At 41.0% G+C, this 18,774-nt stretch overlaps 1 protein-coding gene across 2 annotated transcripts in view; it reads right to left on the reverse strand.

The window, feature by feature from the left end:
- Positions 1-331: 331 nt before the first annotated feature.
- DOCK1 (dedicator of cytokinesis 1) overlaps positions 332-18,774 on the reverse strand; it is a 317,964-nt gene continuing 299,521 nt past the window's right edge. For both annotated transcript variants that reach the window (XM_080403104.1, XM_080403103.1), the window contains exons 50-52: positions 15,880-16,033; positions 11,600-11,745; positions 332-1,694 (exon numbers count right to left, since the gene is read on the reverse strand). In XM_080403104.1, the coding sequence (XP_080259230.1) occupies positions 1,599-1,694; positions 11,600-11,745; positions 15,880-16,033 (396 nt within the window). In that variant the 3' untranslated portion in view covers positions 332-1,598. The remainder of the gene's footprint in view (positions 1,695-11,599; positions 11,746-15,879; positions 16,034-18,774) is intronic.

Here is an 18,774-nt window from a genome sequence, read left to right on the forward strand (position 1 = left end):
GTAGCTACTTGAGGTAGAAAATATTACTCAAAACTCATCTGTTTTCTGAAGTGTTAAGCAACAGATAACTTAAAGATAAGTAAGCTATCATTGTGAATATTGGCAGCATACAAAGCTGGATGTTCCTAATGCTGACTTGTGTTTTATCTCAGTACTACACGTACATGAGGAGCAAGCTTACCAGTATGATGAAAGACTTCAGCCTTACCATGGGGTCCCTCAAAATTGTTCAGGAAGAGGAAAAAAAAAAAAAAAAAAAAAAAAGTAACCCTATAGAGTGCTACAGTTCACAAATTTCTGCAGTAAGAATCAAAAATACCAAAGAAATATATTCATTTTATTAGACAAGTTTTTTAAATAATGTTTTATTTTTTGAGTCAGTGGTATATTTCAGAACAATCTACCTTTAGAGTAAAAAGATTGTAGATAGTAAAAAACAAATGTGATGACAATAAGAAACAGTAAAGTATAAAGTTAGTTTCCTTCCTCCCTCCCGACACCCCGTCCCATCATTGTCCAATATTTCTCAGAGCCTAATATCTGGAAAACAAATTGCTTTTTTTTTTTTTTTTTACACTTTCAGCAATTAGGAAATTAAAAATACCTAAGGCATTCTTTGCAGGTACATTAATTCATTATTACATAAAAAGCAGGCACCATAAAAATTAAAACATTCTAAAAACCATCATATATACAAACGCTGTACAGAATGATGGCACAAGGAAAAAGTGACTCCATTCAGTTCATCCTAATCCACATGAAATATTACACATTAAAAAAGAAAAGAAAAAGCTCTTCCCACTCCTGTACTCAACTGCTGGGTTCAGAACGACCAGGAGTCTCCTATCTGCCTATTCCGTTTCTTTTCCTATATGCTCGTGCCCGTCAGCAGCTAAAAGGCTTCCTTGCTTCACGCATTGATCAACACCCAGAAGAATGGCCAACTGAATGAAAATGGAAATGACTGATCACCAACGACTAATTTTACAAAGCCCATTAGCAATCAGTTTATTTGTAATACAGAACAATTAAAGAGAAGGCACATCTCACAAATAAGCTGCGCCTGATGTTTAGCCCTGGGCAGAACTGTTATTTGGGGAAATCCTACAGCAGCTTCTCCTTACCGTGAAGCCTACTGCAACGTGCACAGAATTCAATGTGAATATCATCATTGATTCCTATATACACTGAGATTAGGTACAAAATACTCAGCTCATTTTAAACTCCATAGCTATCTAAATGCTTTAGGTACAAAATATTCAACTCTCAATTTAATCTCCACAGCTACCTATGTGCCTGAAGTTATTCAGAAGAAGCAGGGAGAAGGTTTAGGAAGAGGGCAGTGTCAGTTGATGAACGCCTCCCAGTCGCAGATAGAAATCCAGATTTCTTTCACGTTATAGGAGGGAATAACCCCAGAGAGAGGTGTGATGTAGTGTTGTTTCCAACACACGGCTAGAAATGGATTTCTTATGGAGTTAGAGTCATTGCACTAAATGTTAGATACACACGCCTGAATGAGGTAAACTTTATATGCCATAAAATACTTAGGGAAATGAATTGTTACAGCTTTATCTTTGGAAAAAATGCTTCCTTCTTCACTGAACAATCCCAGAGTCAACAGATGTTTGCTTCCGAGTTGTCTTTGGAGGCGGAGGTGGGGGAGTCTTGCTGGGGAGCGGGGGCGGCAGGTGCTGGAAGAAACCAATTTTGATAGACTATGTTAGCAATGAATGGATTTTTGAAATATTTGCTGTTTCATATGTAACTCTGACTCGTAAAAGCTTTTCCATAGAATGTGCTACCATGAATACTGAATGCCTTTGGCCATTAGCTTATAATATAACTTTTACTTTTGACAATGAAAAAGTCTCTTAAGGGTTCATGATTAATTAGCTCAGTATTTCAGGAAAAATCTTTTGAAAGCACTGGAGAAGTTTATAATTCCCCACTTTATATCATGATAGGATATTGATTTCTGGGTCTGTATCGATTGCCCTCAGCCTCTATGCACTACAGAGCTTAAAAGCCAAGTTGAAGCAACAGCTTCATTGCTTTTCCATTATTTTTGTAGTCTGCACATTTAGAACACAAATAATTAAAAAAAAAAAAGGAAGCCATTTAAAGAGGTAAGTAACTTGCAATCTACTATTACACATTCAATTATAACTAAAATATTCAAAACAGAAATCCAGACTGTTCAAATATACATATTTTAAATCACTTCATATATCATACAACAGAACAAGAGTACCCTTGGTTAGATTCACCGTCTAATTGGAGAAATTGAAAAAGTCATTATGGAAATTAAGACTTTTTTTCATAATGTTCAATCATATATATGATAAAATCTGTTCCAGAAAGAGCTTGAGAACAGTGCAGTTTGCTGGGACACTTTGCAGTCATGGTTTCTGTAGCATTTTGGCCACGCAGACATTACAGTTTCCCCGTCAGTGCACTGAGGCTGTACTGCTGTGTCTCAGCTCATAAATGCTGCCTTGGTTTTGGTTTTTTCTTACATTCTTCCCCTGCTCACCCAGCCACTGCCTTTTGTTTTCCTCCAAGCATATTGATGCTTTTTCTTTTTCACTTCTCTGCATCTCAGCCTACCTGTCCTGCCTTACCCACCCCATACTAAACCGCTGGCTCCACGCTCTGACACTTAAAACCTGCCAAACTCTGCCAGACTCCCTTGATCGCCCCTACAAGAACAGCTCAAACATCTGAAATGCCCCGGTGTTACATTGCACGTACTGCTTGGACAAAATAACTGATCTCTCAATCACCATAAGAAAATGGTATACGAGGTATACAATATATATGATAAACCACATGAAAGTGCCTAAGAAACAAGACAGTTCCTTTTAAAAGATATCCAAGGCTGCTGTCCAAAAAGAAGAGGAGTTCAGGGTGACGCGGGGACATTTCAGTCTTTCCTCTGCTGTGAGGCAGAAGAAGTCCGGAGAGTCTCCTAACGCTCCTGCAATCTAGTGACTGGGAGTTTTCAGAGATGTGTAATAGAAGGAGAAAACTATCTTCAAGGTAACTGAACGCCATCTTCAAAGCAGGTTTTAAGACAGCATGAAGTTATAAACCCAGATACCAGATAGTTTTACTAACGACAGACTAAATAGAAAGGTAAGACTGCACAGTGGCACAGCCAAGAAGGCTGGATTTTTGCTGGAACATCCTTACTGGAAAGCAATCCTTTCCAGTCTGTTTTACTACTTTCCTCGTTCCTCCTGGCTCTCCCCCATGGCAAACCAACAGGGATCACAAACCATCGCCAGGTAAGCCCTGCCCTAAGCTTGTCTCTCCATTTGCCATGGCGAAGACTGTGCACTCTGCATTCCCCCAGCCCCTCCAGCAGCACCACCGAAGCAGGGACATGCCCACTCTCACCTTCCTCCTCGGACACCAAACACTTTCTGAGTTAGCAACTCAGAAATCAATTGGTTTTAATTTGCTACTGAATGAGAAACTCTGGACCAAGGCAAGGCACGGCAGCGTGGGAGTGCCCTGCCTGGGAAGCTGCATTCCCCTTTCTGCCAGGGGAAGCCTCCTGCTCACCGACGAGCATATTTGAACGTATTTTGAACATACCTGGCAATGAAGACTTCCGTGTTCAAATTCTGGTTGAAGCTTATCCTAGCTCTTTTGAAGAAACAACCAGGTTATGAAAAGGTTTGAGTCTCAAAAGAGCGCTGCTGCTTGAAATGTAGGCTTCAAGAAAACCCTGCTGAGTAAGCAGCATTCATTTTCCAGAGCAGGCTCTAACCCATGCGCTATTCATTCCTGACTTACAATGAACCACAATGATCTCCAAGTCAGAAAACCAAGTCATTGTACTAATAGGAAAAGCAGATAAGAATTTTATTTTACTATATGCAAAACTCAAGGGGTTTATTGTTTTTGTGGTTTGATTTGTTTTGTTTTTGTTTTTTATATTAAAATGTCATTGCTGATCTGTCTAAGCATTGCTGTCAGAACCATTAAACATTTCCTCTACCTGACCAAATACTTTTCTTAACTTGGCATGTTAAGTTAGCTCCTGAATCTTGACTATGGCACCTGATTAAAAGCTGGACTGTCAAGGTTATTTAGCTTCACACATTCAGTTGTGAACTGCAGATTTCGAAATCTTTGAGAAACTGTTTAGTTACAATCCTGGATCCAGGCAAGAGCTCTGGGCAAACTTTGGGAAATTCTGGTGGTCTGAAGAATATCAATGTACAACATGCAAGAACTCCCCAAGGAGAACACATTAATTTCATAAGTAAATAAACCAGGTGCCCCTTTAAAATACATTACAAAACATAAAAATTTCCTCAGTGCTTTGCTCTCAGATGATATCTTTAACTTTGTATTTATTACAAGAAAAAACTAACTCTGCTGATAGCATCATTTGTGAAAATCCACTTTGAATTTAAATAACAGTATATTGACAATAATTCTCAATTCAATTAGATCAAAGGAATTTCTCAAACAAATGAGCCCTTCATATTGATCAGAGAACAATCAAATTATCCCTGAAAACCTGCTTCTGAAAAACAGATACAATGCAAATACAATGAGAATAAGCTAAATATATATGCTATAAATAACAAGCACAAAACCTACCAGAGCTTACATTCTGCAAGCAAATTAGGCAGAAAGAAATAACAGAGATAGGTAGATAATTATTATAATTGAATTTACAATTTCCATTAGAAAGTCAGATAAATTTAGTACATGCTCATTTATATAATAAGCTACCAACGAATATATTAAGTAGGACATCAGGGCAATGTTATTGAGAAATTAGCATGGCAAAACGTGCCAATACGGAACTGGTGCAACTCCAAATCTAGCCATCGCTCCCAGGGCCAATACTCACTCCCTTTTATTCCAGCACAGGAAGAAACTCAAGCACGCTTCCTCTCTCCCTTTAATACCATACTCAGAAAATCATTAGTAGGCTTATGAAGTTAGCCTACACTTCCCCTCAGAAACTTTGAAATACAAAACAGAGTTTCGCTTGATTTTACATTTAATTAAGAACTGCTTTGCAAAGTTCATGTTTATATTTCAGTGGTTAATTGTGAACCCACCGAATCTTGAAGCATGTTTTTACCTTCTGACAAAATGATAGAGACTGCTGGTTCACATTCAAACCTATTTTGGGCAGAATCCTTGACTCACAAGTACCTCAGGGGAAGCAGAAACCTTATGTAAAAGGCACATCTGCAACACAGAAGCAATCTGTTCCTTCTGCTTCAGACATGAAATTGCTCCCATTTGTTTGTTTTTTCCTGATACAGAGAAGAGTCAGGTTTAAAAACATTTGCTTCCATTCTTTTACAGATATAAACTACACTACACTACACATGTTCAGGATTTAGTAAAAATCAATTAAAGAAGATGCAAAAATGCATTTTTTCTACTCTGTGAAGAAGCAAAACAAGATACAAGAATGTTTATTTTTTCCATCAAAATAAAAAAGCACACACAAAAAATCAAACAAAATTCGATTCCCAAAAATGGTCCTTGTGACACTGTCCAAGATATCTTCCTGTGCAACTCCTTTTTTTTGAATTTAGATGGTATCAGTATCACAATCTATGGACATCCAAGCAAAAGCACTTTGAAGGATTAACAGATCAAATTAGGTCAGAAGCAGTAGAAAAGAGATGCAAACAGGCTATCAGCTACATGGGCCTGTGTAAATGCTTCCAGATACTGAGCTCTGAATTGCTCCTTCGCGCTTACATCGTGGGTTTTAACATGAAGCCGAGAACCCTGACAAGCAGCAACTTGCTTATTTAATAACTGCAATGAAAAATAACACATAATGTGAGGTCCTGGCAGAATAGCGCTACTGTTCTGGAAGTGATGATGTGCCAGCAGAGAGAATCAACCCAATTCCACTAATCTGATCCAAATTATAGACAGTTTAAACTAATTGGCTGTTCGACCCAGGGAGCAAAGTTATGTGAAAATACCGCAGGTAACCAATGTAAAATGACTGTTTAAACTCTGCTGTCATACTTCATCTGTTAAGAGTTTCATTTGACTGTGTGCTACAGCCATTAGCTGCCCTTGCTGGAGTGTACTTTTATAGGAGAAAGTAATTCAAGAGTCCTTCTGGAGAGGTGTACTTTGCGTGCTCCCACCTGTCGCGTGCTAAGCATCCCCTCCTTGGGCAATATGAAAGATCCCTCAAAAAGGGTAATGACGAATTGGTTCAAATCAGTATTTCAGACTTTCCCCGTGGTGTTTTTTGGAAGGACCCTGGCTGCGGGAGCGGTGAGGCATTCCCCAGAGGGATGCTCTTGCTGGGGTGACAGCAGCGGACAAAGGGCAAGCTGAACCTAGCAGAGGTCTGCACCCCTCGTGCGAGGAGGACTTATGGTGCATGCCAGCTGCGTTAAAGCACAGCTAACAAGATTTTCCTTCTGTTGAACCACAATTCTGCACGTGGAGGCTACTAGTATTTCAGACTGCACTGGCTAACTCGATTTTCAAAAGCACTGCTTTTCTGCTCTGGTCCATATATAAACTGATCTCAAGAGTTATGAGCAATACCCTTAGAATTAGGTTTAGACTCCAGACTGAAACAGTATTTCTTACTGGAGGCCCAGGCCTGCGAGAGCAATAAACAAATGCATTACCAACTGGCCAGAGTAAACCCCACAGCCCGATCCCGTGTCACGCTGAGGGCAGCGACATGACCCATTCCAAAACAAAATCAAGGGTGCTGCTCAGGGACACATCTCAGGCTCTATGTCTCCGGGCAGACAGCAGAACAACACATTTTTCACTCAAAATCCTGTAATAAGCAGTGGCAGTCCATTGATTTTAAGACTTATTAAAAAGTGACTGAGCTTTTTAGAAACTCTGCTCAGCAAGAGCTTAACCCACCAAACCCCAGCCCAGCCGAGGCAGGAGGTGGTGGAGACCTTGCACTGGAGGAAGGGGCTTGCAACACTCCCCCTCTCCAGCAGGCAAAAATAATAACAAGATGGTAAATAAAAACTGCATTTTTATGTTTTCTTTTTTTTTTTTTTTTTTTTTTTTTCTTTTGGGCACATTATACACACCTATGTATCATGGAAAGCCTTTGGTCAGAGAACTTGTTTTGTGAAAATCTGAGTATCAGACAGAAGAGGAGACATTTATTTCCATTTGTGTGCAAATGCAGCCCACAGTGTCAACTGTCTAATTTAATGTAATAGGTTAATAATGTACTTTTTCCAATTTCACTTTTTACACCATCTCCACGGGATAACTTTCCTAACAACTGCCCTCCTGCTGCTGTGGTAAGCAAGCCCGTAGCAAGCCTTGGGCCAGCAAACCAGTGGTGGGGTCACAGCACCACGATGCTCAGAAGCTTCCCCACCAGCCCCTGCTCTAGGGGCATGGAGCCGGGGGGCTGCGTGAGGTGCTTTAGGAACAATGGGATTTCTCCTGAGAAATAACTCAGGAGAAGGAACAATTGCAAACCCTGAAGTAGTGCTCCCTAATTACCCACTGCTTCTGCAGTTTCAGCTGGGTTTCTAGCCTCTATCTTCTTCTCTGCCCACATGAGGACAATATATTTGCTGAAGCCTTTAGTCACTTTTGCTTGCTGCAGCTGATGTAAGAGATAAAGATCAGCACTGCAGTATATGCATTGCAACACATGAAAAATCCCCCTGGATTTTTCCTTCAGAGTAAACACTTCCATTACATCCAGATTACCACTTTGAATGCTCCTCGTCCACAGAGTCAAAATAAGCGCCGTTGCCTGCAGCCACGTGAGACCATTCCGGTCCTTGCATTATGCACTGCTTCAGCCTTCGCCGTCCTTCCTTGCCAAGTTCTCTGTCTATGGTGGACTGATCGAGATGTTCTCATCCAAACCATTATTTGATGCTTAGTAAGTCTTATAGCCGATATTATAAATGTAAGTGCTCCTTTGTCTATTTTCTTTGAGTTTAGCTTCTTGCTGTGAATACTAAGCAGGCAGTTGATTTGTATGCAAGGGTATGGATGAACCCATAAAGAATGAGAAGTGCTTAAAGGAATTCCTTGATGTAATAATAATCCTTGCAGGAGTCGTAGAGTCCTTTTTTTATGTTCCCATATATTATTAAGAACATTTTTAGCAGAACAAATCATACAGTGCAAGAAAATATATATAAGGGTCTCACAGTTAACAATGAGTAAGAGGACAATCAGAAAATTATAATTAGATGATCACTTGGATAAAAGACTTAAGGTAGACCAAGTTAACAGTGGACTTCAAATAATCTAAGATCACTGTCTCAGACACTAAATGACATTATTGCCTGCCATTTGAAGTATTTGATGCATTTACCACTGCATGCTTTTCAGTTCACTACAGCACTTTTTTTGCTTTTCATAACTGACTGCAAGACAGCCAGAGTGAACAACGTAATAATTTATCATACAAGGAGATATTTCCAGTTTAAAAGCTAAGACAATCTTATCTATAATATTTTTTACTGATTTTTCTTCACTGATACAGAGCCTGTGTAATTAAAAGATGATCAGTTTACTAGGCAGAGAATTATAAAGTTATGAAGTATGTAGCTATTTGACCCATGAAACACAAGGCATTAAAAACTGTGGAGTGGGATTTAATCACAGCAGTAATAAGAATTTACCCATCTGATCTTTCAGGCCCAGCACTACTCATTTTCTTTATGTTCTTTAACAGCTTCCTTCCTATAAGCCTGATGAAATGCGCAGAGTGATTGTTACAAGAATAGAAGCCTTTCCTAAAATTAATTCTAAGGCTAATACATGTGGCTTTGTGACAAATTTGCTTTATATCCTTTTTCCAGACTTTGAAACTACATTCCCTCATCTCGGAAAGTTTATAAAAATAGAGATGCTGAAGAAAATTTTGGACAGTTAGCTAAGGAGATATAGCCTATATTTGATTGCATCTCTAAGGTATGCTTATATCCTGAGGCCCTTCAACACTGGATGTTAAACAATGGGGTCCATTTCTACAATTACAAAATACATTAGAAATAAAGGAGTCTGAGCAGTGAAGACTGTAAAGAGAAAAAATATTAAGACCTCAATAAAACTTTGAAAAGGCCAAGAGAGCACATTGCTACTATTTTTATGAACTTCCATTTAATGATGCTTCATGACAGGTACAGGAGCTGCAGAAGGTCACATCTTCAGCAGCAACGTAGACTGAGGCTCAAATCTGAGTTGTCTGCAGGTCTGGTCTCCAACTGTCACTGCATGGTAGCATTTGCAAGTAGTACAGTAAATATCTAGCATTTGTCCACTGAGTGGAAACCCCTTCAAACAGCTTCACAAGGAAGGGAAGGGAAACCCGGCCATCAGGATGTTATTTCTCACCATGTGTTCTACCATCCCATTGTTTCACACTTTATAGCTAAAAACTGAACCCACGTTAGCAATCCTGAGCTACTACCATGACCTAAAACTTATAGTATATCATACAGAATGAATTTACCACTCAGGAGCTCATACAGGAAGGAATTAAAGAAATCTGAAACCTCATTTGAATTTCTCAGGTTTCTTCATGGCTTCTTAAAGACAAAACTCCCGGCAGCTCTCCTGTACAGTCTGTAATTTTCCACTTAGAGGTCGGTAGTCAGGTCAGGCCAGAGCTGGCCCCTGAGAGAAGGCAGGGAAATGGGTAAGAGCTTAGCACACTTTGATGGAAATGAGAGGAAAAGTGTTTGCAACAAAGTTTACTGAAAATATTTCCTAAAACCAGCCAGCCAGAGGGAAGAACTATGGAAAAGAGTGTGTGAATAGAGAAGCATTCCATATATGCATATAATGAGTGCAACGTGGCATTTTTGAACAATGCTACTCACATTCCTGAAGTTACTTCCATATCTGTTTCCTTTTCCCCCATTTAGCCTGACAATGCTAAATTCCTGCCACAACACAGTTACAAATTCCACCATGGAAGGAGCCAGACTTTACGCCATGATAGTCTGTCTTAAACAAAACTATTCCCAGAGCCAAAACTAAATTCCTGACTGACATTTCCTCATCTGAGGTTAGAAATGCTTTCTCTAACCATGAAATTTACTAAAAAGCAAATTACTCAACAGAATTTCCTCTCAGTGATGAACATCAGAGAAATCCTGGAAGACACCTGCGCAAACAAGAAAGAACCATTACCGCTGAGAGTTTTTCCAGAGAGTAACATCTTGGCCAATGTTATACATATCAAAGATAAAAAGTCTTGTAGCGGGTCTGAATGGCCAGGGTCTGGCAGCAGCGGCCGCGGTGCCGGTCGGGGCCGCGGGGGCTGCGGGCGCTTCCCCCCGGCCCCAGCAGCCCCGGCAGCCGCTCCCAGCCGGGCCCGCCGCTGGCCACGGCCCAGCCCAGCGGCCGCGGGGGCAGCGCCGCGGGGGGCGCGTTTCACAGGGGGGCACAACCCGCCCGGGGACCCCGGCGGTGGGGAGCGGGGCAGGGACGGGGCCGCGGGCACCCGGGGCCGGGCCGGGCCGGGCCGGGGGGGCTCCCCCCCCCCGCGGGGCAGGGCAGCCCCCGGCCGGGCAGGCGGCGCCCCTCGGCCCACGGAGCCCGCGGGGGAGCGGCTCCCCCCCGGGGCAGGGGGTGCCGGCGGGGGCCGTGCCCCGCGGGCAGCCCGCGCCGGAGCGGCTCCCGGCAGGGCCTGTGGCGCCGCGGGGAGCGGAGCCCGGGCCGGGCCGGGCCGCAGTGTGAGGAGCCGCCCGGAGGGGCCGGCGCGGCAGCGGCAGCGGCGCCGAGCGGAGCGCGGCCCCTGCCCGCCCGGGGGGAGCCCGGGGGGGAGCCCGGGCCGGGCCGGGCCGGCGGGCGGGGCGGGGGGAGGCGCGGCCCGGGCCGGGTTCTCTCTCCCGGCCCCGCCGGGCTGTGACCGGCACCGGCCGGAGCCCGTTTCCCCGGCGGAGCCGGCGCTGCCCGTGCCCCCGGCCCCTGTGAGCGCTGCCCCCGGCCCGCCCCCGGCCCCGGAGCCTCCCGCCGTGTCCCCGCTGCCCGGCCCACCACACCTCTTTAAACATTTTTTTTTCTTCAACAGAAAATAGGTGGCCCTTCTCAAAGGTACTGCTTTAAAGAAAAGTACCAAATCATTTTTAAAAGCTTCGAGGACACCGGAACCAAAGTTGAAAAGTGTATTTTCTTCAGAAAGCTGAAAACCCTGTTGATGATGAAGAGTGTTTCTGAGCTCCTTCCCTCAAAGGGGCACATGTCTTTGCCTCTAGGAAACAAATGGCAATTGAATGTCGACAGAACAGAGCTCCAGAAAGGAAAGATGTCAGATTTGTGTTTTATTTCCTTTCCTGAGACAGGACTGAAAGGCTATTAAATCTAATTTGCTGCTGAGACTATATCCTGTTGGTTAAAGCTCTGTTACCAACACAGCTAACAACATTTTGCTTAGTCTTCTCTGCCAGAATGAATCCAGCCTCCCTTCAGGTGGGTCCCCGTGAGCTTTTCCCTCACACTCCAGACACTTGTTTGCAGCTGCAGAAATCTCTGGATCTGCTGACGTGCCCACAAGCAGGATTACATCTCGCTGTGGATTGTCCGAAGTACAAAAGCAAAGCAAACTGCTGAAAGTGGGACTCACCCTTTGATGGGCAGGCGGGGAAGTCCTCGGGCTGATCAAGTCTTGACTTTCCATGAGGTTCCCATAATCAGCCATGCTTCCTTTGAGAGGCAGAGGAGGAGGAATGTCAGGGATGTTGGAGCTGGACATACCATTCAGCTCCAGATCTGTAAAACCAACACTGAGTTAACTCTTTCAAGAACTGAATCAAATCCAAAGATCTAGATCACGCTGACTCTTACAGCATCGATACTGCGATAATGCTGCACATGTGATATCTTTGTCTGCTCTTCACTGCCTCTATAATTATCTGCAGCTCATCTAATGAGGGATTTTAAAGGGAAGTGGAACAAATGAACCAACTCCTGCATCAACAGGATATGCATTGTGGCTGTCGTATTGGGCTAATTTTTTTGGATACGCTCAAAATATTTGAATGACCCCCTCTTTTTAATAGAAAATAAGTTTTACTTCAGATTTCATGCCAAGATATTCTTCGCTTAGCAAATATAATCTTCTCAGCTCTGCATTTTCCCCTTGTACATCAATATACAATAGAAGTTTGGTAAGAGCACTAAGAAAATATAATCAAGCTAAGCTTTATTTACTTTCCTCCAGTAAAATAAAAGCTTCTTTTTAGTAAAATACACAAATGAAAGCCTATAATTACATCTCTCTCAAAAACTTTCAAACTTCAGGTAACTATAATAAATGAGCAGTCAGTTGTTGAGTAAATAAAATCACGGAAGAGAAAGTACAAAACATTTATTATTACTCTTTGCTGGGCAGAAAGTTCCTTTTTCTTAGCAGATAAATCCTAGCTGGTACGTGTTGTAAAGGCAAAGAGCCTGAAGGACAATAAAGTTTATTGAGGCCTGGGTGATACCTAGGTTTTTGTGTGGAAATACACCCATGATGTATTTCAGGGTAATTCAGTCAGTTTAACACAGGCAAAAACCACTGTAAGCTCTACGGGAAGATAAACTTGGTTTTGATAAATTAGGAAAGTAGTTTAATTTAGGAAATTAAAAAGGTTATTTTTATTTTACTGGGGTGAATTGTGGAACAAGTGGAGGACTTGTTTATGCAGATATTTTTATTGCAAGGTTCCTATCAATGTCTTACAAAAAATGTCCTTTTATTGTTCTCTAAAACGGCCTCTCACTAACACAATTTAACTGTAAGGTGGCTGTATTGATTTGTCACTGAAACCTGTAATTTCACTCTTCATCCTTTCACTTGAACTTTCAACTATGCCAGGAAGAAGAATATTTTCCATCCTGGGACCTCAAACTTTCAGTGGCTTTTTCTACATCAGACTGAAAAGTGTTGTTTGTCCTCCAGGACCTGAATTTGTCATCGCTTTTTCCATTGCTCCTGTTTTTCATCCTTTCTTTTCTACACATATAGGATTCCTCCGTTCCCCAAACATGCATAATAATTTTCTTTAAATATCTCCATCACAATCTACTCTTGCTAAGCTCATGTCATTAAACATGTAACTGGAAAACAATGCTACGCATTTCTAACTAAATATTGATTCTGCAAATGAGCTTCCCTGTTCATTCTGTCTGAATTTCCCAGCCATACCGAACATCTAAAGATCATAGGCATTTGAGACTGTAAACCTCACAAAAACAGCTCCTTGAGACACATCCTGCACATTTCATTCACAACTACATATATCTATATAGAATTTTTTTTTCCTATGCAGTTAAGGATAATACTAGCGGATGTTTGGAAAATGGCATTTTCTTTAGAGTTGCAGCTTTAGCTAGAACTTAAGCAGAACCCAGAATCCTGCTTCAGAAAGGGAAACCTTTCGGTATTTACTGTAGACAAGCCATGTTTTTAGGTCTCACTATATACGTTCCTTCTGAGTAAGGAAACTGAAAATGAGTATAATAACATACTACTACCCAAAGAGAAAGCAAATCTAGCTACCCTGAACACTTCATCTTTGTATCTCACATGATATTACAGTATCTACTAACTTCATCTAAGCCATTGCACGTAGACTACCAAGTGCAGCCAAGAAGATGGTAAGAAAAATTTTGAAATTTTGTTAGGATTTACACAAACCCTTTGTTTCTTTAAGGTTGACATTTCAAAGATCCATGGAAAGGCAGGTGAGCAATTTTTTCACTAGAGGTGCAGAGGAAGCAAGGTGTGGAATCAACTCTAATATCTGCAACACTCTGAACAACCTGGATGGTCACCAACTGCCCGTGCAATTGCATCCTGCTCTGCTTCTGTCCCTTTCCCTACATTCCCCAGCTCTTGTTACAGCTTGCTTTTTCTGCAGCCCCTATTGTATTCCTACAGCCTGTACGCTGCACCTTCACAACTTCATCCTTTTGCAAGACAGCAATAAAACCCTGTAAATGTGGACAGAGTATTTCCATTCGCATGAATAGCTCATAATATACAGTAACAACCTATCTGCATTCAGTTTGGCAAACTAGTAGAACGACAATATTCTATAATGAAAAAAATATTTGCCCTGACTAGCTAATATCTCTCACAGTTTAATGAAATCCAGGAGTCACCTACCCTACTGCAGAAACAGGTATCAAACACAAGCTTCAGTAATTTTCAGTCTTATTTCAAGAAGATCTACTTGCTACAGATCTATTCCTTTTCTCCTGCTCAATTCAGCGGAACTATATAATCCAGTAACTCAGTCACTATACAAATAATTACTCAACATTTCTGGTTTGCTATCATTTTTCAAGGTGTTTCACCAGACTAGTATGCTCTGAACATTTATTCCTTACTGGACATGTGCCACTGAGAATATCTTTGAGCTGGCAAGGATCAGTTAGATGACTTTTTTTCATCTTAACCTAATGATCAAATTTTACACTCCATTCTCCTAAACTGCCAGCTAACAAGCAAGCAATATTGCTTAGCAACCCATTAACTGCTTTTAGCCACCCTGTGCACTGAAGTAACTTCTTTATCATTGGAATTCCTAAAAAAAGTTTATCACTACAATTCCTCAAATGGTTGTGGAAGAGTCCCATGGATGTTGCAATAAGCTGAACCTATTTTACTTAACACTTATAAATCTCCAGCACACAGACATAAATATTCTCAGAAATGCATGACAGCTTCAGATACTTTTTTAAAAAAGAGATCACATTAGTTTTAAGAAAATGTACACAGGAGGAAATAATCCAATTCAAAGAGTATCTTTTGCAGGAGTATATATACTTCTCTGTATTTCCAGTTTTGAGCACACTGGTAGTTTTTGGCTATCAAAACTGTAAAGAGAGAGACTTCACTGTTACCGAAATACTCGTTTTGGGTGTCTGACTACACAAAGGAAACACTGCATTGACTTGCACTTGCTTCCACGTGTTTGCAACCAACAATTTCAAATCAATAAAACAAAGGCACACCTCTTTTAGATGACAATTCTGTGGCTATTGATTTGTAGAACAAACACATTCATGGCAACAAGAACTTTCCAAAACACTCACTATTTAAGGGAGTAGGTTTTAATGAACAAAAAAAAAGTAAATAAAACAGTGACCTTGATCAAAAAAAGTTTTTTTTCTTAAAACTGACGATCTCTTCTTCTCTTTACTAACATTGAACTCTTGAGTATTGTAACTAGCATTTGGGTATATGTACCAAAAAGACCTTTTTTATTTTTTTGTTACATGCTAGCAACTGAAAATTCTGAATAACAGTTTTTAACAGCACTGAAAAAGAAATAGGTGTTGTATTACACCCAGTTTTGCAATAGGCTTTCCTGAACACTGAAGCAAACAGACAGCATTTTACAGGAAAACAGAGAGATGTCAACGTCAAACAAAAAATACATCAAAAAGACTGACTTCTTTTTTCCCTTCTGGCTTATACTCACTACATAGCAAATAAAATCTCTTTTCAGGTACAATTGCATTAAAAGATTATTTTTTCAGCCTTTATGCTCCAAAATACCCTAAATCCAATATAGAATCAAGCACAACACTAATTTTTGACAGTTAGTCTATACCGAAGTAATTGCTAATGATTACTTGAAAAGGAAAAGAAGCTTTTTCAATGCAACAATTTTGTTTGCTTCTGTAAAATGTTGAAACGATTTTTGCTGGCAAGTACAAGGATCATGACGTTAAGAGGTAGGTTCTTGTTCCTGCAAGCAATCCCATGGTGACGGCAAAAAGATTAACTCAAAGAACTCAAATCAAGTTGTAATACACCTTGAACTCAGGAAACACATCCCCCCACTAGAAGTTACTTCATATTACATTTGCTAGGAAAAGAAAATTTAGTTAAAATTAAAGACTTACTGGACTGTATGCCAAAAGAAAGTTTTGTCCGTGGAGTTACTGGTGGTGGCGTCACTTGGGAGCTGGGAGGTGATGGAGAAACGGAGAAACGTCTTTCACTTGAAATGACATTTATGACTTGGCTTTTTGGTCTCTGTGGTCTTAGCGGGCTGATCTGCACAGGGACAAAACCAGTGAGACGGTAGAGGAATACAAGCTGCTGCTGAGCAGCAGACCTTGCGATTGCTACATCTTCCCCACTACCTCCTAAACAGTAATAGGGCAATGATAACATAGAATATTTCTGATTTAATGAAGTATTTCACAGCTCCAAATGTTTTTCCCTTCTCCCCAGGAATCACATTGAGACTTAACGCACACACCTTCCCATAGCCTGGCATATTTTTCTGAAGCAATGAGCCAATTCCCCAAACACTTGTTTAATAACAGCTAAGGAAGTCTATATCCTTACACAGGATTATACAGCATTCAAAATCTTTTCTTTCTTCTCACATGGCTCTACTTCCCCGTTAAAATTTATCTCTTTGTTTGCATGGTGAAACTCTTCCGAGGAAGACATCATCTGTCCAAAAACACTTTCTTGATGGTGCCTGTTTGTGCTTACATTTAATTCACTGACTTATCCATATTGTTTTGCTCTGGTTGCATCGTAGGCCATTTAAATTCTCCATCAGAAACAGTGAACTGGTACTTGTAATCTGATGGGCAATTAATGTTTTTGTTAAGGTGATTCCTTCTACTGAGTGCAATTCTGAGCTCTGCTGTTTGTTATCGATCCACCAGCCCCCATATCTCCATTGATGGCAGTGAAGAATTTTTTATTTCCAAGAGATCACAGAAAATGAAGCAGCAGCCTGAAGTTAGGGGAATTACATCCAAGGTGCTGCATTAGGACAAAACAGAAAATGCCAGCAGCAATTCATGCTTTTCCAAAGAATTATGTCATTTCACATTGGTTTTTTTTAGAAGTATGTTGTGAAGGAGAAACCTAAAATGAAGTGTGAGTGCTTCCTTTTATTTTCAGAAAAGATACTCTAAAAGGGTTTGCATAAAAGGATGCATCTTTGAGACCCTTCTATGAGAAATGAACGACGATGATGTATGTAACTTTTTTTTGAAAGTTCATCAAGACCTCAGGGCAACCTTTCAGAAATTTGCCTGATACTAAAATTCAGGTCCTGAAGACTCCAAAGGTTTCTTCTTTCATGATCTTTCAAAGCATATTTTTAGTAAGATGGATAAGCAAAATAATCACTTTCTCAGAGGAATATAACTATAAAAAAGCAACTAAGGAAAACATACTAATTGATTAGGAAAGCTGCAACACCAGAATCAAAAACCCAACAGCTAGAATGAAGTTCCCAAGTTACCCTGGTCTGTAGCTACTTATCTCCAATAAATTTTAGCATCGTTTGTGATTGACAAGCTTGGTCCTCTTCTTAAATCATGGTTCTGCTATGGAATAAGAACTCTTTGGAGGCCACTGATCCATAATGAAACCAGTGCTAATTTTTTTTGGTCTTAAGGAAGTGAGATCAATAGTGAATGATGTCAGATGCCACTAAATCAAGAAAATGTACAGCCCGTTATTCTGATTTCTAACACAAGCTTTCGAGTGGTCTGTTAGCTACCTGGCTTCAGTGTTATGTTTGTTACCAGCTCACGGAATCAAAGAACTAACAGTAAAAATATTTGTTAAAGAAGTTTATGTGACACTTAAAAGAAGATACGAATCTCTAGAAAACTATGAAGACATTACTGATCATCCTCACACACCAAAGTGCTTAATTTATCTTCTGATAAGATCACAGTTACAAGATTCCTGTAATTAGGGCTTTGGTTTCGATCAGTCAATACATTCATTATGAGTACAGTTATACTGGAGAAAAGTATTTAAGCCATACAACTAGACAAAACGGCCTCTGAATGCTCCTTTTTAAAGAAAATATAAAAATTCCATGAAGTAATTTTGCAGTTTATAATCCTCACACGTTCTTCAGGATGTTTCATTCGATTGGAAAAAAAGACATTCCTATGTCAGGAGGTCCACTGCAGTGATGGAAGCACTCATTTCATTAGACAACAACATCTTTGGAAAGAGTAGCCGAAGCTCTGCAGAGATGGGAATGACCAATGTCTGACATGCCTGCTGTGCCTCTCACTTGATAATCCTCTGTAAATTTGGTATCATGCTTGCAATTATGCTGCACAAACCAATTAGTAGTGCATAACACAGGATCCAGAACAGATTCATATAGAAGGTTATTGATGCATCATTTCCTCCTGAAAGCAAACCACTGATAGCTACCTATTTGTGGTGGGCGAGGAATAATTTAGAGCGCGAGTGTTGTCAGGCAACAGACAACTGTGTGTGAGCATGTGGGTGTGGGGTGAATATCTGAACCTGGACTTTTGAGCCATCAAGCAGAAGCTGCTATCTGCCAGCTATGACTGGCATGGTGGGCTGGTTGTGAACTGGGATGACAACCGAGTGAAACAGAAGTGACACACACCGAACTCTCCTGTTAATAAACAGACATGAGCCCGAGCTCACGATTAAGAGGCTGACCACGCACAGTGCTTCTGCACAGACATTATTTTGACATATCTCACTATCCACATCCATCACAGGCTCTCATTTACTCTGTCTCACCTGTGACAATTTTGAGCACAGTTTTTCCAGGCTGCTGTGTATCCTTCAGCATCACCTCAGACCAGACTTCATTGCCCAGTCTTGCTCATGAGAACATCGTGTGAGATGTGCCAAAAGCCATACTGACGCCAGCACCGCGGGGGTCTGCCACATCCTTCCCCCTGCCAGAGCCTCCTCCTCTACCATGGAAAGAAGAAAGAAGGGCTTGACTGCTCTGCTGTTGACAAATCCATGCTGGCTTT

Source organism: Falco punctatus (assembly GCF_963210335.1).
Source record: "Falco punctatus genome assembly, chromosome: 9".
NCBI lineage: Eukaryota > Metazoa > Chordata > Aves > Falconiformes > Falconidae > Falco > Falco punctatus.